Source organism: Macrobrachium nipponense, chromosome 43 (genome assembly GCF_015104395.2).
Source record: "Macrobrachium nipponense isolate FS-2020 chromosome 43, ASM1510439v2, whole genome shotgun sequence".
Classification (NCBI taxonomy): domain Eukaryota; kingdom Metazoa; phylum Arthropoda; class Malacostraca; order Decapoda; family Palaemonidae; genus Macrobrachium; species Macrobrachium nipponense.
This window is the reverse complement of record NC_061104.1, coordinates 4,823,708-4,847,219: the sequence shown is the minus strand read 5'-3', so window position 1 is coordinate 4,847,219 and position 23,512 is coordinate 4,823,708. Positions and strand designations below refer to the sequence as shown.

The 23,512-nt window shown below is 30.9% G+C and overlaps 1 protein-coding gene, 1 long non-coding RNA gene and 1 pseudogene across 2 annotated transcripts; all 3 read right to left on the bottom strand.

Annotated features, from left to right (window-relative positions):
• Positions 1 to 131: 131 nt before the first annotated feature.
• LOC135214006 (uncharacterized) lies at positions 132 to 3,177 on the bottom strand. The gene is made up of 2 exons (XR_010314246.1): positions 3,015 to 3,177; positions 132 to 718 (listed from the first exon to the last, which is right to left on the bottom strand). It is a non-coding gene; the product is annotated as an uncharacterized LOC135214006 (long non-coding RNA).
• A 365-nt stretch (positions 3,178 to 3,542) lies between these two features.
• Positions 3,543 to 9,075, bottom strand: LOC135213779 (chorion peroxidase-like; annotated as a pseudogene).
• Positions 9,076 to 10,442: 1,367 nt separating this feature from the next.
• On the bottom strand, positions 10,443 to 22,685 carry LOC135213778 (uncharacterized). Its single transcript, XM_064247906.1, has 3 exons — positions 22,536 to 22,685; positions 11,357 to 11,523; positions 10,443 to 10,631 (listed from the first exon to the last, which is right to left on the bottom strand). Exons 1-3 carry the CDS (start codon positions 22,588 to 22,590, stop codon positions 10,443 to 10,445), a joined length of 411 nt encoding a protein of 136 aa, XP_064103976.1. The 5' UTR covers positions 22,591 to 22,685.
• Between the last annotated feature and the right edge of the window lie 827 nt (positions 22,686 to 23,512).

Sequence of the window (23,512 nt, the reverse complement as noted above, 5' to 3'; positions counted from 1 at the left end):
CTTGGTCGTGTATTCAGTTAGGTTCGTTGACTACTTTCTAGACAACACTATGTATTCCGATTCTTCAGCCATTTGCATACCTTTATACATACAAGACATGAATGTTTAGGGATGATAATTATATGCAAAACTCGTAAAGTAACAATTTATTATAACTGACATGGACAACATAACACTTTAATATTAATGTAAAAAATATCGGTCACTCAAGATATTTGAGGATGTAACATGTAATATCGCTGAAGTTTGAACAAATATTCAACACATAAATGAACATAAAATATATTACATGACAAAGTATTACATACGAGGTATAGAGAACACTAGGTTCTATAAGGCCCAGTTTTAATACATGTTGCACAGTAGTATTAGCACATGTTCTATACTGCACATTGTAAAATTATTATTATAATATTCACAAACATACAAACTTCTTAGAAATTTCAAACAAAAATCTCATCCTTTTGTGACTTCATCAAATGCCTATTCCCTTTGTGGAGTAAGAACAAGACACCTACACTTGGTTTGGTCTTTTTTTGAGAGCGCATAAAATAACTAGTTCGACTACAGTTCCGAACCCCTCGAAGTACTTTCCTTGGCCTCGCTTCCCTCTGCAGCTTTGCCTTCTTTCAGTTGCTTCATCTTTTCTATTAGCGCTGTGTCCTTCCAGGCCTCGATTGTAAGTGCTGGCAATTCAGAGCAAGACAGCAGTGGATTTCTGTAGAAAGAAAATTAAGTTTTCCATTTGCTTGTCCTCTTCTGTCGGCTTAAAAAGATTGTCAACTATGAAATAAGGTTAGCTTTACCTATACATATTAATAAGAACACATATCCAACCAACCCAACTCAGAATTATGACAGAAATTTCTATATACAGAATATAAAATTTAGGACAAAGGCCAAGCACTGGGACCTATGAGTCATTCAGCGCTGAAAGAGAAACAAGAGTATAGAAAGTTTTGAAAGGTGTAACAGGAGGAAAACCTCGCAGTTGCACTATGAAACCGTTGTTGGGAGAGGGTGGATAGCAAGAAGGAAGAAAGAATATGAACAGAGGTACAGTAAAAGGAATGAAACAGGTTGCAGCTAAGGGCTGAAGGGATGCTGGAAAGGACCTTAAGTAACACCTACGGTATACTTTGTGGGGTGCACTGACAGCACTACCCCATTACAGGGGAAATTTCTTTACATTTAATAGGAAAATGCCACCGAATTAAAAAAATTTCATACCGAGTGCTATCAGTTTTTTCAAGTCTCTATACCAAATATGAAACCATGTCTGAGATGGAGTAAACATTTAAAAAGTTAAATAAATTCAATCTTAAGTATTCCAAACATGGGGTATGTTTGAATGATTATGGTGGTGTCCAGTTCTAATCTTAATGTATTTCCACCATAAGTAAACAATACCCTAAAGGTCACAGCTGAATTCTTTATCTGGTTAAGCATAGCACTTAATCAGAACGGTTATAAATTACATGGAGCAGATGATTAAGTCTACTATAACCTCTTTTGCCCTGTTGATACTTGAAGCTGTCTGAAAACATTAGTTTAATCTCCAATTAGTCTTCAGTGTTAGCATAGCATTTCTGTACTAGAGCTGTACATATTAATATTAAGAATTAGAGGATTCACAGCAATCTAATTTACCCATTGTTCTTGTGATAAATGAATAGGAGGAGGCAAGTTTCAGTTCTTGCAAGATTTTACTTCATTCATGATAAATTTGAGTCATTTGATGGTCAAGATCATCTACCTCACATCACATTTTGTGTGATTTGATGGTCATGTTTATATACCTGTACCACACTGCATTATTTCAAGCAATCTGATGATCCACACTGCACTATTTAGTAAGATTTGCTGGGCATGTTCATAAACTCAACTGCAGTGCCAGGAAATGAGTTTTCCTCTTTCACGGAGACATCAATAAAAATATTAAAGAATTAGACCCAGCCCCTTTCTACATATTTCTGTGATTAGATTTCAGTGGTTTCTCTAACACCAGTACAGTATACATACTGGCTAGCAGGAAGAAAAAAAAAACAATTCTAGTACTACTTTTAACTAGACCCAGATTCAGCTTCACTGAAACTATCCGAGCAAACTAATTTAAAGTACAGGAATTTTGTTAGGATAGCACCAGAAGAGATAATGCAATATGAATGCATGAAAGCTTCCAATGCTCATGATGACAAAATGGATTTAAATAAACTGTATGAAGTCTTGTCTGTGGTTCATGAAACCGCACACAGATAGCTCAGTGTTGGAAAAGTATTAGAATGTAACGAAGAGCAAGGATTCTAACAGACAACAACTGGTCACATAATCAAGGGACTTCCAAACAAATAAAGCCTCAAGGATCCTGGGTATATGTGATATAAGCTGTTATAGAGTAATTGCCTTCAAATACTGGAAATATGTAGATAAAAGTCAAGGCCATTTTATTTCAAGATAAATATGAATTAGGCTATTTACAAGTCTACACCAGCAGTAATGGTTTATGTATGGTTTATCTACAAGTGAAAAAAATTAAGGCCTGTAATAAGTTACATTAAAATTAGTCTTCAGCTAGATTAAACATGCTAGAGCACACTGTATGAAATACATATACAGTTACTATCCCTACCAAGAAGATTACTTTAACTTTATTAGAAATCTACCTAATCTACTTATAGTAATACTAACCTACGAAATAAACCACTACACTATGTTAACAGGGCACAGCTATCATCCCATAAGAATTTAATCTAACAAAACATGTTCCAATATTTTCATTTTGGTAATTTAGAGAATTTCAGTGCCAACCCCCGGCACCTGTTTTACGGTTTTGCGACTTATATAAAAGTAGCATAATGCAATCCCCATGCAAGTTCCACTTGAAAAAGTAAAAGAATGAGTTTAGGTAACTCTTAATATCACGATAGTACATACGTATACACATTAATGAAATGCAAAAAAAAAAAAAAAGAAAAATTAAAAAAATCAGAACATATACAAAACAAATTACTTACGTTTCTGACACAGGCAGGAAAGCATTGGTAGGTACATTCTCAACAGGCAAGTTATTGCAAAGCAATCTCGCTAAGGAGGACTGCTTAATCCATGCCTTCTGCTCCACAGTCAGCATACTAGTTTCGTGCTCCCAGAACAGACGGTTACCAGTCCTTCAGCGCGCAAATTAGGTCAGCTGAATCGAAAGTTTTCTCAATTATGTACTGCATATGAATCACAATAAGCTTTGGCTTTAGTATACTATTTTAAATAGTACTGTATTAGCTTTCTAAGAGAAACCTATTACTCACAATAGTATAGTAATAAATTAGCCATTATAAGTTTTTAAAAAATTACATTACAACTTTTTATTAAGTACTGCAAGATAGCAAGACTGATTAAAACACTGAACATTTGATTACCCCCGCCCTCAATGACGATATTCACATATCTTAAAAGTAATGGAGTATTAAGAATACATAACTAACAGCAAAACTGATTCCTCTAAATGTAAACAACCTATAATCATTAAAAAACAGCACAACAAATTTTAACTTCTTAACCTCACTTAGTACTTACAACCAAACATGACAGCGTTTTACCGATGACGGCCCCTTCCATAGGAGTCTCAAAAACAGCAACCTGAGGGTCTATGTCATCCATCTCATCACTATGAAAAAATAAAAATACAGTTTCTATAATGAAGAAAATGTCCACTACAATACACTTTTAGTATCAATGATTTGAATTTACTCCAATTTCATGTGAAAAGGAAGATCTACTTACTCGTAAAGAACTTTGAGCTCAGCCACCAGTTCCGTCGAAAGACCTCTTTCAAGATCTTCCCAGGTGTTGTACTGTTTGTCGTTATCACAGAACCTCCTCCATACCAAATAGCCCACCACACCTGGGAATAGGTAATAGTTCTATAAAGTATGTAACACCTTTCTGCACAAAACATTCAACTAAAATTTATCTCAAGTTTTTAAGTTTTCAACAAAAGTTTTGTTTATATAAAATTTCAAATTAATTTTTTGCTTTAAGTTTGTTTTGCTTGAAAAGCAGTCAAAAGATTCGTACATGTATTCTTAAAAGATCATTACACTACAGGTAAAGCCATTAAGGACAAAATCACCAATATCTTTTAATTCATTGAACCACTATTCACAGTAGAGTACTCTATAAATTTTAACCATCATGAACCACAAAAATTCTAGTACTTAAAATGTCACAATAAGGCTCCCAATAAGGCTGATTTTGTTTAAGAGTTTATAATATAAAATAATGTGGATTCATTAAAAAATGTACAAGGAAATTAAAATTAAAATTTTGATTCTCAAGTACCCTTCTGCTTAACAATTGGTCAGCAGTCTGCCACATGATCTGGCTAAAGGTGGGTCTCCATTTGGTCTGGTGAACTAAAGCTTCCATAATGATGGGATAGATAACAAATGAGCAGCTGTTACCTCTAATGGGTGGTTCTCTCACCAACAGAGCAGAATCGTCATCTTTAGAGAATCAGTACTGTATACGTACTATAAACACATTGGTTATCTAAATCAACAGCTGGTTTGCAGACATTTAAAAGATTGAATTACACTACATCAATACTCAATTAGTCTACCATAATTTTCAATACCTTTACCCTTCTAATTTCACCTTACCCTGGCTTAATAAATTACCTTGGTCTCTGCTGCGCTGAACATCCATAGCCAAGTAGTCATGGTAATCATCTTCTCGAATGGAGTCGTAATGAGTTGACTCGGCCAATTCACTAGGTCCCCATTCTGCCTTCCATTCGGTATACATCTGTATGAAAAGTGCATTTTAGTGGTTTATTTAAATACTAGTGATACACAATTTGGTGTGATGAATTTACGAGCTTCATTTGTTTAAAATTTGGCTTGCTTCGGAAATTTCTTTTAACAAGCTTCCTATGAATTCATAATCCACCGATTATGTTTGATATGTTTATTTTCACTTCTAATACCTTGGTCTTTGGACTCACTAAGTAAGAGATGAGTCAAAATCTTCAGTGCATTTTTACGTTAGGACCTCCTAAATTTTTAAAAAAGCCATGACTTACGTAGTTGGGCAGTCATCTTAAGCATTCATGATGTTTAAGAACTTCTGTCATCGAACACACTAAAAACAAAACTAGGAAAAAGCACCACTAAGTGTTTAAATGAAAATGTCATTTCAACTGAAAGATACATCTGAACTACGCACCACTGATAGGTCATGCAAGATTTCAAAAACATAAGATGGAAAGAAAAATAAAAGAATGACCTACAGCAGGATTTCTGTAAGATGAGGATGCAAAGTTAGCCAGAACACCAGGGTTGACCTCCTTTATGTAACCAGAGCCTGGACCTGTAGAGCCTGGATTGAGGGAATGCTTCTTGACTAGTTCGTCTCCCATAAGAATTGGCAGGTACTCTCCTCCGTAGGTGATATGGTTGTACTGGGCGATGGTCATTCGTTCTAAAATGGAAGAGTAATAAAGAATGATGGCTTTAAGTAAAATCATCCTATCTAAAAAGGAATAGGTCATAAAAACTGTTTATTTTATTGTGCACTTAAATGAAACAATAAGTCACTTACAACCATCTTTCACAGGGAACCATTATTTTTTCATTCATTGTTGTTCTGTCACAAAACTAATATACTAGAAGACAATCATTGTTTTCATAATAATAGACTGCACCAATTTCATACATTCATAATTAATCCTATAATGACTTCACTGTTCTCATGCTATTTAATCATGACGACTTCACTATTCTCATTTTAGGTCAATTCTCCCAAAACTATACTTTCAAGAATTTTAATGAGAACTTCCCCACTAGAATTTTATACTTATTTTGATAGCTTAACATCACACATCTGAAATTACCTATGCAATTTAAACTGTTCCTACTTAAGCAGCCTCAGAAAAGCACACCCAAAGTTAAAATTAAGTACAAGCAGTCCCCCGTTTATGGACGGCGGTTCTGTTCTTGAGACGTGTTGTAAGCCGAAAATAGTCGTAAGCCAGAACATGTAAAGCAAAAATCCTAAGAACCACCTTACCTTTAATGCTTTGGGTACATTGAAAACTATGTAAACTGCATTCTTATTGCATTTTTCATCAAAAAAAACCTTCAAATATTGATTATTTTGCATTTTTGGTGTCAAATTTCATCTGCCAAGATGAGCGTTGTAGGCATCGTAACCCTGGAATATAATTGAGAAGCTCCTTAACCTCAGAACGTCGTAACCCGAATCCATCGTAACCCGGGGACTGCCTGTATATCTTAAGTTTTACCAGACCACTTGAGCTGATTAACATCTCTAAGGCTGGCCCGAAAGGTTAGATATTTTATGTGGCTAAAAGAAACCAACTGGTTACCTAGCAACAGGACCTACAGCTTATTGTGGGATCCGAACCACATTATATATCGAAGAAATGAATTTTCTATTACCAAAAAGAAAAAAAATCAAATTTCTCTGGTTCCGCACTGGCCAAGCCGAGAATCGAACTTCGGACCACCGGATTGGTAGCCGAGCGCGAAATCCACTCGTCCGAGGAACTAGCACACCCAAAGGTACCATAATATTAAGTTATCTCACCGTTACACAAATTAAAAATTATAAATGAATGTTTTATTGAACACTTAATCCATAACAACAGTGATTAATTTCTACTTTTAAATCCATGTTCCAGCTACAATATTATTAGTTCAGATCCTGTCTAGACTAAAACTATCCAAAGACCATCTATCCAGCTAGTTTTCATCAAGTTGACTCACATGAAACTATGCAACTAAGCTTCAAAATCTCCTTTTGTAAGACATATCAGGAACATTTTCAAGAATCAGTAACAACTTGAAACCTCTGAAATATCAATGTGTAAACTTGACCAAATCATTAAATTAACTAACTTACCTGGCTTCATTGTAGAGGCGGAGAGCATCATCAAAATGAGGGTTCAATTCAGCCAGAAGGTCAGCAATGCGATTATGCTCTAATAACAGTAATAACTTGAGGCCTTCAAATCTGTTTTAAAAAAATCTAAAAAAAGGTAGATTTAGTAAACTTAATTTATGTAAAGGATCAAAATACCCATACTATGACAAATTTTAAAATGAAAGTGGTTTAGTAAATGTATTAGTATACCTAAAGGATCAAAATTCCCATATGAACAACCATCTATTTAATACTATCCAAGAGGGCTATAAAAAGTCATAGCGTAAATCTGACTATTGTAGTTCCCTTTAACCTAGAATGGGGCATAAGAAGTTGAAGCTTTCCTCAACTTGGATTATTGTTCTCATAAGGGGATTCCTGTTGGCTTATAAGTAAGCTTGCCAGTCCTAAATTATATATAAAAGTCAGAAGAGCCAAAGCTGATGAAATGAGTATGAAAACTTGAATCAACTTCATTGCTTCAGGGACATGAGCAGATTAAATAAATTGTCTTACCCAGTCTCCACTGGAGAGTTTGAAACACCCTTTCAGAGACTCAGGAGCTCCACATTTTGTGTCTTCAGATTTCTTTTCTACCTTTTTTGTCATCAGCATCCTCATCATCTTCATCCAATCCAGGTGCTCTGAAAATTCAAACAGGAGTAGAACTTACTACCTATATGCTTTTAATAGTTTTTCCCTTAAGAAAACCCTAAATACTGAATTTCCACAAAGAACTGCCAACATCATTACACAATATAACACGTACATAAGAACTCAAAATGGAGAATACAAATAAACTTTTAAAACATCCAAAAAATATGTATGCTTATCTCATCAAATACATAAACTTGGAACTGGAAGCCTTTTGTGTTCCAGAGTAATTGATAGGCATAGTTCAGGTTTCTGTGGTAATAGTCGTTACTTATACATACGTACTTTTAACATTTTTTGTTTGTAAAGACATGTCATTTACTTCTGGAGCACAAGGAAATACCAATACGAACCAGAAATTTAACAGTACAAGGTCAAGAGAAAATGTGTCGCCATTCTGAAAGCTATAGGTCCCCAAACACTGACTACTCTAAGTAAATTACTCCTGAAAATTACTGCATTCACCAGAGATTACAAAATGTACTTACTTGAGGTAACCAAAGTATCCAGTTTTCCTTGTGAAGGCTACCCCCTTATCTGTATGGCCATACACAGGGGATGCGTCAAGAATGTGATACAGTTGAAAGAGTTTCTCGATGACCTGTCAAGAGAATTTTGCCTTGAGAAATTTTAAATAGTTTATCTAGATGGGATAAACAGTCTTTAAATCGTACACTATATTTAATATTATAGTAAAAATTTAAAAAAATTTCAAAGACTTGTTGCAAATTTATTATCACCTCCAAACAATTAGGACAAGCTAGTTTTTTATTTTGCTAACTATATTACCTATTTGACCCCAATACCGTTGTCACGAAGGGCAACCAACTAAAGTTCAAACAAAATTATGCTCCTCTGATGTTACAAGATTCTCAAATAGGGAATAGCATCAACAAAGTTATCTGGGCCACTTCAGTTTTCTGGCAATATGTTAATGCATAAGCACAATTCAGATTATAGCAGCGTGCATTATCTGTAGCAGTGATCTTGAGTATATACATATATATAAATAAACATAATGCAGAATATGCAAAACAATTACATGCAATACATACCAAGAATGGCTTGGGCACGAGCAGACCTCCTGAAGTTTATGCAAGGTTTAGTCGAAAAGAGGGCATCATTCTTATCAACTTGAATTGGCTCACAATCCTCAGCTTCAGGGGTAGCACAGCAATCTATGTTGTCGAGCCAATGGGACTCCTGTGCAAAAGAATTATAAAAAGGCAATTAAAACCTACATTTGCAGAACCATAATTTGAAACCTTTCCAATGACAACAAATTTACATTTTTCTTTAATTGCAAGTTTAACAAACAAAAATTACAAAACTTAACACCAAAGATTTACAAAGCATTGTTCTAACATTTAACCAAATAGTGCTTAAAATGAAACTATAAATTCAGCAAGCTTAGTCCTTTTTTTACAGTCATGCAGTAGTAGGTGTGCTTACTAATACTATGTCCAAAAATTTCCCCATTTGACTAATATATTCATACTAACTTACATTCTTCCTGAAGCAATCTGAAAGCCCAACTTCACTGTTCAGTAGTTAGTACATATATGAAGTACTAGTACAGTATATACTTTGAAAACATTCACAACGACCAATTAATGAAATCCAACACTCACAGGAATACTGAAGGTGTCCCTCTGAACGAAGTGGGCCCATTCAGTGAAGATCCCGTACACTGTAGGCTTTTTCAGGTGTTTCCTCAAAACTTCAGCAACTGTTCTGGCAGATGGAAGTTTCTTCCCATCATTCACCGAAGACCGAATTGTAAATCCTGGAATAAAATGACACTCAACTTCAATACCTAAAGGTAAGGACATAATATTGTGTGGGGGTACTAAAATGTGGAATACTTTATTGGCCTTGATCTAAATGAAGTTTTACCTTCCTGTGATATAATTTTGAAGTTATTGAGAACAAACTGTTAAAATACCCATTCTAAACGGCTGAAAATGAACAATGCCTCTGAATAACTACACCAGTACCATCATAATATAAATTGCATGAAAAATAGAGCAGTTTTATGTCTTAGGACTAAGTAAGTATTCTCATTTACAATGCAGACAAAATTCCTTAGTAAAGCTAAGCTTTTGAATAGCTACCCTAGTAGAACCACCTGGATGCAAACTTGACCCTTAGGGTCTCAGGGGCCATCACATCCAAAATCAAGTTCAAGACTGAGGGCCAAATCCATTCAGTCTTTTTCCATGTTTGTCCCATCAGCAAGTCATACTACCAATATAGTCTCATTTGAATTTAAACTCATTCAATGTACAAAGCACGACTGAACCCTACTTACAAAGCCATACTTGGTTCAGAAAATAAAATTCATTCAAAATAGAGGGTATAAAATTCATGAACAAGGTTACAGCTGTAGCTAATTTAGTTAGGACCAACATGGGGCCAAGTTACAAAAGCCATATCATGGCAGCTGCTCTTTCAACTACTGTGCCAGCATCCAGTAATCAGCAGGCTAAGAACTTTGGGAAAGGTGTTCTAAAGCTCAAAAAGTATGTAACTAGAGTACTCATTCATTAAAAGGGACTTTAAACTAACCATCCTTTCCAGCTGCTGCTGGTTGTAGACGAAGAAACTTTGACCCAACCGAACCCAAGTCAGGTGACTCTTGATTGATACATGATCCATCCACGTTGGGATAAGGGGACCCACCATACATCTGAAGACATCACTGAAAGAGATGAAAACCAGATATACATTATATGAAAACTATATTACTCCTAAGTGCAGTAGTGTTATAACAACATAAAGAACCTTCAGAGAAATTTACAACAAACATTTACAGCACTCTCCATATTCCTGTGATAATGAAGTAATTAAAATTCACACTCACCCAGCCCCATTTCCTCTGCGAGTTCTTTGTCAAGGTTGATGAGAGGCACAACATGTTTCTCAAGGCCTTTGAGAAGCCAGTCCCCAGGACATCTTTTGCCCACCCTAGTCTTCCGGATCATGTCCACTATAACCTTCGAAGCATCTTCCAAGAGCTGGCCAGTCCGAGTGACCTTCAGGGTGAAAAGAAAATTTAAAATGTATTTGAGAAAGAAGGGTAAAGTATTTTTTTTTGTTTAATACCTGTTTTTAAGTCAAATAACTATCATCAACTGTTACAACTTTATATATTATTCACCACCGTCAAACTTGAGTTTACTGACATACTAAACTGCCAAAAGGCAAAACATCTTATTCCATTTCAAAACCCTTAACACCCAAACTAAGTGGACCTTTGATCTTATTAGCTACAATTTTTTTTTCTATGCCACAATTTTAGTTGTGATACACTTCTATTAGATATCTCTACTAAACTGAACGTTTAAAGTGTCTAGTACAGGTAGATTTAGGTGAGGAATTAAGTGGAATTGCTGTTAGCATATCTAAAAAATATTCCAGTGCAGATATAATACACAGTCTTCTTTACTTAAATAACTTAACATCTCTGATAATCAGGCATTACTGTATGTGTATGTATGTGTATATATATATATATATATATATAATATATATATATATATATATATATATATATATATATATCTATATATATATATATATATATATATATATATATATATATATATATATATATATATATATATATATATATATATATATATATATATATATATATATATATATATATATAGTATATATATATATATATATATATATATATATATATATATATATATATATATATATATACATACTTTATATCTCAGGGTATACTTACGTTTACTAGGAGAAGGAGATAGCTTGTATGGTTTCTTTCTTTGTCCTCAGTGGCCCATCGTTCAAGAACGGCTTTCTTGGTGGCCTCGTAGCCTTGATGTAGGAGACTTCCAGCGGATCTAGCATATCCTACCTCGATGCACTCCCCTTCTCTGTGGCCAAAGGATGCTGAAAAATAGGATTTGGGATGATTTTCCACTTCTTGAGACAATAAATCAAGCCCCCTTATTGGACTAGAATGGAATATAAAATTTAGGCCAAAAACTGGGACTTATCAGGTCATTCTGCGCTGAAAGGGAAATAGTCTCTCAAAAGTGTTAAAGGTATAGTAGGTAACAGGAGGCAGACCTCACAGTCATACTGTACTATGAAACAATTGTTAGGTTGAAAGTAAGATGGATGACTGTTCATATTAGAATATGAACAGATACTGTCCAGTATAAGGGATGAAAGGGGTTGCAGCGAAGGGCCCAAGGGACACCGAAGAGAACCTTCAGTAATGCTTACAGTGCATCATGTGATGCATTAATGGCAATACCCCTCCCCCTTAGGGAACACCATTAATGAAAAAAAAAAATTGCAAGAATAAAATATACATAAAACCGTTTGGTAAAACTGTTTTGAATGTAAAAAGAATGTTCCACAATAACAGTTTCTGAGTGAGAATGAACTCCACGTGACTCCAGATTAAATCTAACAATTTCTTAAAAGATAAAAAACCACTTGGAAAGTCAGATGCAAAGATTTCTCCAACCATATGACAGAATTTTCTAAATTTTATTCCCAAAACAGTCAGTTCTTTTTCTTTCATGGTACAGTACCATTCCCTTGTTACTTTTAAAAAAGCACCTACCAAAGGCCAGTTTTTAATCCTCTCTTAAATGCTCTTAAATGAAATTATCAAGTAGATAATTAAGGCAACTCTATTGACTCCAACATCAACATAAAGTAACCTTTACCTAAGGTAAGTAGTTATACAGCCACTGATCAAGAAGAGTTTAAATTCCGTACAAGCATAAACCAATTACTTGCACCCTCTTTAACCTAATGGCACAGAAATTATTAGGAAATATTCCAGAAAAGAAAGTAAAAAATGTGCCGAAGAAAGTTTTCTGTACACCAAATCATGCGTATGAGACGTAGCCCATGAAACTTTCAGCCACGGCCCGCTGGTGACCCATCCTATATCGTTGCCAAATGCACAATTATGGCTAAATTTAACCTTAAATAAAATAAATACTACTGGGGCTAATGGTCTACAATTTGTAGTTTGAGGATTAGTTGGGTGGATGAATCAAGACATACCTAATTTTGCAGCCCTCTAGCCTCTGTAGTTTTTAAAGATCTGAAGACAGAAAAAAAAGTTGCTGGACTGACAGACAAAGCCATTACCAGATTCAGCGATCTTTGCTCAAAATACAACACAATTACCAACTGCTATCTCACATCTTGGAAAACAATTCTCTAGTATATTTCTCGGGTACTTGGGACATTCCCCATCAAATGATTCACAGAGTAATTCTATGAAGATAAATTGTTAAAGCAATATTAACCAACTTATTGAATTTGGTTAATATCTTAACTTGCTAAAGTACTTTATTTGCTTAAATGAATTTTATCTATATATCAAAACACAATTATACATAAAACACACTACGTATCAAATAATATACACACTCATACACTTTCATATACTAATTCTTGTACATATAAATACTAGTTAACGTTTAAATTAATTATATATTATCTATATCTATATATATTAATTTAATATCGATTAATAATGTGTATTATTAATTATATATAGTATTTAATTTATATATATATATATATTATATAATTATATATATATATTCTATATATTCAATATATAAGTATATATATAATCTATCTAATATATTATATTATACATTAATACTATATTATAACTCTTTATCTATATACAATAAGATATATTATCTATACATTATCTATGTACATACCATATATTATACGATATTACATAGATAATATTACATATATACATATTAATACATCTATATCTGTATAATAATATACATATATAGATATACATATAATTCTATTATATATATACTTATATATGTTATATATACATATATATATTATATACATATATATGTATATATACATTATAGATATATATACATCTATTTATATATATATACATATTATATACTATATATACATATCTATATACAATATATACGTATAATATTACATATATTATCTATTATATTTATAGATATATATTATAGTATACATATTTACATATATATATGATACATATTATACATATTACATATATAACATATATTATATTATACATTTATACAAGATCTATACATTATAATATAGTATACATATACTAATTAATGTATACATATCTATTTAGATACATATATAATATTATATATACATAATTATATATACATATATATTAGATACTATATAGATTTAATTAACTTATATTATATACTTATATAATATTATATACATATATATATATATACATATATATATATATACATATTATATATTAGATATACATTTATATCATATATTAATATAATATTATACAATATATATATCAATTATATGTATATATACATATGTATATACTATATTATATATACATATATTATTACATATATATCTATTCATCTTAACCCAATATTCGTGATCTTCGTAATATCATATGATATATATATCCCTATATCCTATATACAACTAAGGTATCCATATAATTACCTAATAATAATATACTTATATATACGTATATATACATATATTAATAATATATTCCAATATGTATATTAACCTATATATATATATGTATACATATATAGACATATATCTACATATATTATAGTATACATATAATATATTATATACATATATATATTATAGATAAACCAATATCTATATATTAACATTATAGAATATAATACATATATATATATATATACTATTATATATACATATATATACATATATATACAGATATAATAATTATATATAATATATAAGATATATATATATATAAATATACCATATTAATAATACAATATATACAATTATATCATATATATAAATAATGAAGATCCAATATATAACAATATAATAATATAAATATATATATATACATTTACAATCTATATATATACATTAATATATATTAATACATTTATATATATATATATACATATTAAATATATAGATACATAGATATATATACATTATATATATATATACAAATATATAATATACATATATTATATATATACATATATATATATATACTATAAATATATATAACATAGATATATATATATACATATATATACATATATCATATTATATATACATATTATATACATATTTATTATATACATATATATACATAATTATACATATATATTATACTATACATATATGTTACATCGATATATATATATACATATATTAATACATATATATATATATACATATATAATACATATATATATATATATATATATATACCTATATATATATAGTATATTATTCCATACATATATATATATATACATAATATATTATATATATATATATAATATATACATAATATATAGTATATATATATTAGATACATTATATATATCATATATATATATATATATATAGAAACATATATATATTATATACATATATATATATATATATACACATTATATATATATATATATATATCATATATATATTAGATATATACATATATACATATATACATATAATAACATATATATATACATATATATCTATATACAATATATATACAGTAATATTACATATATAATAATATTAAATATAATATATATATATACATATATATATATATAATATTAATACCATAATATATATACAATATTATATTACATAATATATATATACATATATATATATAGACATGCTATATTTATACATAATATATTTATAAATATATATAACTAGTCTATATACATATATATATAATTATATATATATACATATATAAATATATATAAGATATATTATATATAATAAATATTATATATACAGTAATAATATTTCACATATATATATATACATATATAAATAATAATATATACAAATAATAAATAATATATATATATACATTAATCTAATATACATATAATATATATTAAATATATTATTAAATATATAATTATATATATTAACATATAGATAATATATACAATTATACTAAATATATATAATAAATTTTTTTTTTATAGATTTATTTAATACCAATTTTAAAAAATATATATATATACACTATATAAATATATAAATATATATATACATATATATAATTACATATATAATATATAAATATAATATCCTATACATATATATATATATATATATATATATATATAAATATATACATACATATATATATATATATATATATCATAGAATTATTTATATATATAATACATTATAATACATATATATACAATATATATATAAAAACATATATACCATATATATATACATATATACATATATATATACATAGATATTTAAATACATCCTCTATATATATACATATATAGATATACATATATATATATTACATATAGATATATAGACATATATATATATATACATATATATTATATAGACATATATATATAATACATTTATATAATATATGATAGATATACATATCATATATTATATATATACAATATCTACATATAATATATACATATATATTTATTACTATTTATCATATCTATATATCACATATAATATATTAACACATATATATATAACACATTATATAATATACACATGATATTATATCACATATATCATATTACACATATATATATTACACATAATATATATACTAATATATATATATACATAAAAATATTAATATATAATATACATAATAATATATATATAATACAATATTATATATATTATAAATAATCTATATATATATATATCATGTATATATATATACAATAATATAATATACATATATATATTATAAATACATATATTATTACATTATATATATACATATATATATATACATATATATATTACATAATATAATATACATATAAATATATACAATATATATATTATACATATATTATGACATAATATATTAATATAACATATAATATGCATTAAGTAATATTACATAATATAATAATACATATATACATTATATACATAATATATATTATATATATATATTCTATATAATATAATATAGTATAAAATATATATATATAATAATAATTACTATTAACATATGTTAATATATAAATTATTATATATAATTATATTTATTACATATTATATATAACATATAAAACATATATAGGGATATACTATAGAATCTAATATATAATTAATTATAGTATAATAATTATCATATTATATATATCTTTATTATGATATTAATATATATATATTATATATATTTATATATATATATATTTATTATATATTAATATATATCTATATATTATATATTATTATTATATAATATATATATATGTCATATAAATATATAATATATATATATATAATAATATATATATAGGGTAATATATTATATATATTATATATATATATAATATATATATATACTTATTATATAATTATACTATGTTTAATATATATTATCATATTAACATATATATACAATATATCTAATAGTACATATTATACATATATATACATACATATTATAATAATCATCATATACATATAATCATATATATTCATCATTACATAACACATATATAATATATATATACATACAAAACACATAGGGTATATTATAACATACAAACACATATTTAATTTAACAGACACAGTTGTTTGTTTGTTTATTTAGAACATATTTATCAGTTCGTTCATATATTATAATAATATCATACACACACACATATATATTATATATATATATATATATATTAACTATTCATATATATAATATAACATTTATATATATATATATATATAATATAACATTTATACATATATATACACACATATATATACACGACATTCTAAGCAAATTACCAGACCAGAAGACGACTTTCACAAGCCCCCAAGAACCGCAACTTCACTCGATAAATAAAGCACAAAGGAAAAATTCCCACTGGGGCGAAATTCCGGGCCCGAGGTTCCCCCCCCCCCCATCCGGCAATGGGAAAAGTCCTTTTGGCAAATAAGCGCAAATTGTAGTGTTTCCAGATATTCGTAATAAAAAAAGATGAAAAAAAAGTGTCCACGCTTTCAGAGTCTTCCATGAGATAGTGAATACTGAGGGAATTGCTCTTTGTATTCCTGATTGTGTTAATGTTAATTCAGTGGTTAGCCTATTATGGAATTAAACTATTTGGTATAATCCATGGTTAGGCCTAATGTGGAATTAAAATAAGTCATTAGCCTATTAGTATTAACTATAGTTAAGCCTATTGTGGAATTATGGTAGAATCATAAGTCTATTGGTACTCTTCATTGTTAGGCCTATCGTGGAACTAAAAGTAGAATCGTTAGCTTAAAGGTACTATTCATGACTAGGCCTACTGTGGAATTAAAGTAGAATCATTAACCCATTGGCACTATCCATGGAAGTAGCCTACTTAGTAACATACTGGCATTGAGTTCGTCTTAGCTTTGATGTTTTTAAAATAACTGTTACAGCGATATCGTAAGTAGGCCTAAACAGTGCATAAAAATGATTATTTTTTCAATAGACTTCTTTGAACCGCGGCAGAAATGAGTTTTCATTCGTGTAAAACCAACTACTATCTGTACATCGTGCGTAAGATTCTGTAAGAAAAAAAAATTGGTATCTTGCGCGGCCAAATATATATATAAACACGATGCGACGGTGGGATTTTCCGAGACTTCTATCAGACGGGAAGTGGCGCCACTTCAAGCGATCCGTGACCGGCGATAAATTGCGGTACATGTGATTGCGGTAGATAGCCGTGGTTATCTATCTGTAACTGGACGTTTATAACCAAGATATGTCATGTAAACTGTTACTTGACCGTTCTAGCTCAAATAGAAGCTACTGATATACACAGACACTTGACCGTTATAAGGTTCTGACAAAGTCCTTGACTTCCATAAACTATGGTTCCAAAAACAAGTACAGGCTACTGACAGACAAGTCGTCTGACACCTGCATGCCACTCGTATAAACTCTTACTTGACCGACAGAAGATACTGATATACACTGTCATTTGACACCTAAAAAGCCACGGCTATACACAGTCATTTGACACCTAAACGTTGATATAAACTGGCATTTGACACCTAAAGCTACTGATATACAGTCACTCGGCACCTAAAAAGCTACTGATATACACAGTCACTTGACACCTAAAAAGCTACTGATATACACAGTCACTTGACACATAAAAAGCTACTGATATACACAGTCACTTGACACCTAAAAGCTAGTGATATACACTGGCATTTGACACCTAAAAGCTACTGACATCCAGAGTCATTTGACACCTAAAAAGCTACTGATATACACAGGCATTTGACACCTAAAAGCTAGTGATATACACTGGCATTTGACACCTAAAAGCTACTGATATCCACAGTCATTTGACACCTAAAAAGCTACTGATATACACAGGCATTTGACACCTAAAAGCTACTGATATCCACAGTCATTTGACACCTAAAAAGCTACTGATATACACAGGCATTTGACACCTAAAAAGCTACTGATATACACAGGCATTTGACACCTAAAAGCTACAGATATAAACAGTCATTTGACACCTAAAAGCTACTGATATACACAGGCATTTGACACCTAAAAGCTACTGATATAAACAAGTCATTTGACACCTAAAAGCTACTGATATAAACAAGTCATTTGACACCTAAAAGCTACTGATATACACAGTCATTTGACACCTAAAAAGCTACTGATATACACAGTCATTTGACACCTAAAAAGCTACTGATATACACAGTCATTTGACACCTAAAAAGCTACTGATATACACAGTCATTTGACACCTAAAAGCTATACTGCTATACACAGTCATTTGAATGTTGTAAGGGTTCATAGTAGTGCATCTTTACTATTATAAACTATAAAGCTATTAAAAATAAACTTAAAATGTACACCCAGATATCCTTTTATTTACCTAAAACTTTAAACATAGCGTAACTATTTAAAGCCCGGGACGCAGTGTTACCATGCGCGACCACCAAAGGCGGATGGACAGATAGAAAAAAACAGAGCATAGTATAAAATTTAAGTCGATATTTTCCACTAGTTTTTGAAGTCAGTTTACTTATGCGTCTTGCTAGTCTTATGAAACAGGATATCACTCAATCTTCTATAAATAGCAAATACATATAATTTTGTATCTACAGATTTCCGTCAGTAAAATGGGTAGAAGTAATTTAAATTGTAAGTCTTTTTATATCATAAATCAAAGGTTCTCAGCGATAATCTAGGTTTTCGTCACTACTGTGAATTAAAGCTTTGTCAAAAAGGAGTTCGATAGCTCTATTCAAACAGAAGACTCTGATACTAATTAGGTACTACTAAAAGACTGTTACTAATTACCTTACGTTAACTCCATGAGATTAACGAAAGAGAATGGTAACCCGAAAAGACGTGAAAAATTGCTATACATCTCAGAAACTAAACGACTATAGGCCTACTCAAAACGAAAAAGTCTCCCTATTAAACTAAAAACCAGTGACTTACAGGTCAACTGGGGGTGTTGACTTGAGAAACTACCGAATAAGCGTTTCCAAAATTAAACCAAGATGGGTTTTAATGATAATCTACAAAGGAATCTGACCTACGTTTAGTATTTGTTATCGAAAGCATCTCGTTAACTTAAGACATTCCTCCTTAAGCCAAAGAGAGAGAGAGAGAGAGAGAGAGAGAGAGAATGCGGTTTGGTATGCATCCTAGAAGATTGAAAAACAAGATAACAGTGACAACTCGTGGTTTGGCAGGTTAACTTAGGCCTAGTGTGGACCTCCTGAGGATTTCAAACCAGCAGACATCTCACAGAACTAGTCATAAGCCGAGTTGAAGTTTATATCGTGATAATAATAATGAATAATAATGTCGAAATACGTTTAACATACCAAACCACCCGTCTGATTATGGTTCAATTTTTAGGTCTATAACAAAATCAAATAACTTTTCACTTAACAATATCAGTATTCAAGCAACATGGACCTAAATCCAGCAGATTTAATTATTTTTTCTTTCCAGGATGATTCTTTCTACCATTCTTGGAAATTTAACAGTCATGGCGGTATGGAATTGTGGTTAATATTTCAAAAGTTTAATTTCCAAGCGTATACATAGGCCTACGACAAGTTAATATATCGATGGGATTTCCAGGGGCCTGCAAAATACTAAATATATAATCTACTAATGTTTCTCCTGTAAAACCAGCTCTTATCAGTGCTAGTTCTAGAATACAAACCATTCGGGCATATAGTATAATAAAATCCCTATAGGAGCTAGTACTAGAGGAATAAACAATTACTTTAAAAAGTGAACCCTGAATTACAGACGCACACTTAAGTGAATCCTAACACTTAAATAACAGCCTTTGTGAAAAAAATCAATTCGCATAAGATCTCGTACTAAGAGATAATGGCAGCTACTTTTAAAAGTCTGAAGTTAAAAGAAAGAAGTGTGGACCACTGAAAAAAAAAACAAAAAAAAGTAAGGACATCGGTCTAGCCAAGGTATACCTTGGGTCTAGCGTTAACCAGGCACTAGGGCGAAGGGTCATCAGGCTATACAAATAACAGGTGAAGAGAGCCTTGGACGTAACAGGTTTTTAAATGACCCACAAACAACCCCCATAGCGTGTCTGCCTACCCCCACTAGTTGGGATCAAGGAAAAGTCTGACACTCGAGACTTGACTGTGGGTAAGCCTGCATTCCTATAGTTTAAGTGGACAGCTCTCTCTCTCTCTCTCTCTCTTTCTCAAACCTTTCTCTTGTGAGTGGAAATACCACGTCAGCATAGGGTGGCCATAAAGTCCCAGTACCGTTACAAGCATCTATTGCTCAGAATGGTAATAGGACTTTATGGACACCCTGTCATTTTTTTTCTGTCAAATTGTTTAAGATTTTAATAAGAGTATACTTAGATTGTGCTCGTTTCTTTAGCTTGCAAGTAAATTGTTGACCATAATGTCTTATATTTGAAAGATAAATTTTAAGTGTCAATGAATAGGTAAATTGCTGGTTAAAGTTTCGCCTATTTACAGGTAAATTGTTAAAAATTTCTTTGCAGGTAAAATATTTCATCAAGGGATATTGTCTAGGTTAAGACAAATCTAATTACGCCAAAGTTATTTTAACTTTAAAACGTTGATAACGCAGATTTGCCTAAAATTTTAAGGCAATAGACTCATATCTACCGTCACGGCGTCACCTGCGGTTAGGTGTCTTTCCTAAAAGGGGGAGGGGGTGGAGAAACAAGGGGAAAGGGGTTTAGACCCGTTATAAGACATCTCCGCACCTTATACTTGAAAAGGTTTTTCTCAGCTAAGCATCAAGTTAATGACTATGCACGTTCGCAACTATACGTTGCATATAACGACCTTCAGGGAGCAGTTATGTACCCAATTGGCGAATATGACCAGTAAATTATCAGTATAAAGCTAAAACGTCTAAGAATATAAAATATTATCAATATATTTTATTTGTCGGCACGATATTCCACTGAGAGTTCGCTATAACGAGGTTCGATCTTACCGTATATACCGTTAATGCTCGCACATGTCCGTACCGACGAACCCTGACATAACTCTCAAAATGAAACGCTTTTGAGTGCTTTCGCATGCGTTATTACGCGCAAATAACTGTCTTACGTCCTCATGGATACTTATTCTACAAGTAGTAATTACGAACTACAACAAACAACGGTTATTTTTATGTTAAAAGAATAAAAAACGATCAGCGACAATCTTCCTCGCTCCGCCACAGTCCCTCAGATAGGTGCTGTCAGTGCGTTGATATCACCGAACAACCGGCAACTTCAGTTCCCACTAAGTTTTGCGCAATTAAACGTGATCCTTACACTCTCCTTAAGGACGTAAAGACTCCTCCAACTCACCATGGACTCCTAACACCAATAATAACACGAATAATCTAAGCAATGGCACGGCCATGGCGTAAAGACGACACTTGGGAAGACACTGGGAACGAGCTTAACTTCGTCTGTGGTCTGATGTGGACTGAGAAGCCGAAGGGCGAGTTGCCTCTTCTTCACCTGTCACCTCCGAGTCTACGGAGTTCGTGAGGGTTAGGATACGTCGTTTCGGACGTGGAAGTCTCCTAAATCTCACGTACTCCGGGTTTCAAAGTGTTGAAATGCGTTCTTAAAAGTTGCGATTAAACGCTTTCCAGGTAGCTACGTTGGTGCCTCTGTGTTCCCAGAGGTATAAGAAGTTAAGAATGTTGCTTCATTGCCCAGAGACAGTATTCGTTCCCAAAAGAAGTCGGTATACTCTTCACGAGACATTCTTGACCATACTTGGTACTAGTCTTTAGTACGAACGGACTCTCCTGAAGATTTTCCCTAATATTTGGCAGACTAGAATTATTAATGACTAAAGAATTAATACATCAATATTTTTGTATATATTATAAGTAACTCAAGCAACTAAATAAGGCAGTTTACCTCTAAAATGATTGAGAAACCAGGACGCAACAAAGATGATCCACCATTTAATCGACATTCCTCGAAGTTCACTGACCTTTGCAACTCGTCATCTCAATAACTTACAGCCATTACAGTGATAATGATAACGACATTGCAGTGATTATAACGCCTAAAATCATTATTCGAAGTATATTTATGTATTGGATAGTGTATGGACCTCAGACGCCAACAGAGAGAGATATTCAAACAGATCAGGCGGAGGAGATTAGACTGAAAGTGAAAGTGAATGGCAGCCATCTTGGATAGACCTTCTTTTCTCGCGAAAAAGGGGTAAAATGCACTTTGTCTAGTATTTATTGCATGTCTGTGGTCGAATGTTGACAGATCGAGTTGGTCTCTCTCTCTCTCTCTCTACGATTCAAAACTTA

What these genes read in the sequence shown, in the direction of transcription:
- LOC135213778 (XM_064247906.1), bottom strand. Translation starts at nt 22,590, where the DNA reads ATGGCCGTGCCATTGCTTAGATTATTCGTGTTATTATTGGTGTTAGGA. An exon ending in ATTGGTGTTAGGAGTCCATG is followed by an intron (nt 11,524 to 22,535) that starts GTGAGTTGGAGG and finishes CCTATTTTTCAG; the next exon opens with CATCCTTTGGCCACAGAGAA. An exon ending in ATCTCCTTCTCCTAGTAAAC is followed by an intron (nt 10,632 to 11,356) that starts GTAAGTATACCC and finishes TTCACCCTGAAG; the next exon opens with GTCACTCGGACTGGCCAGCT.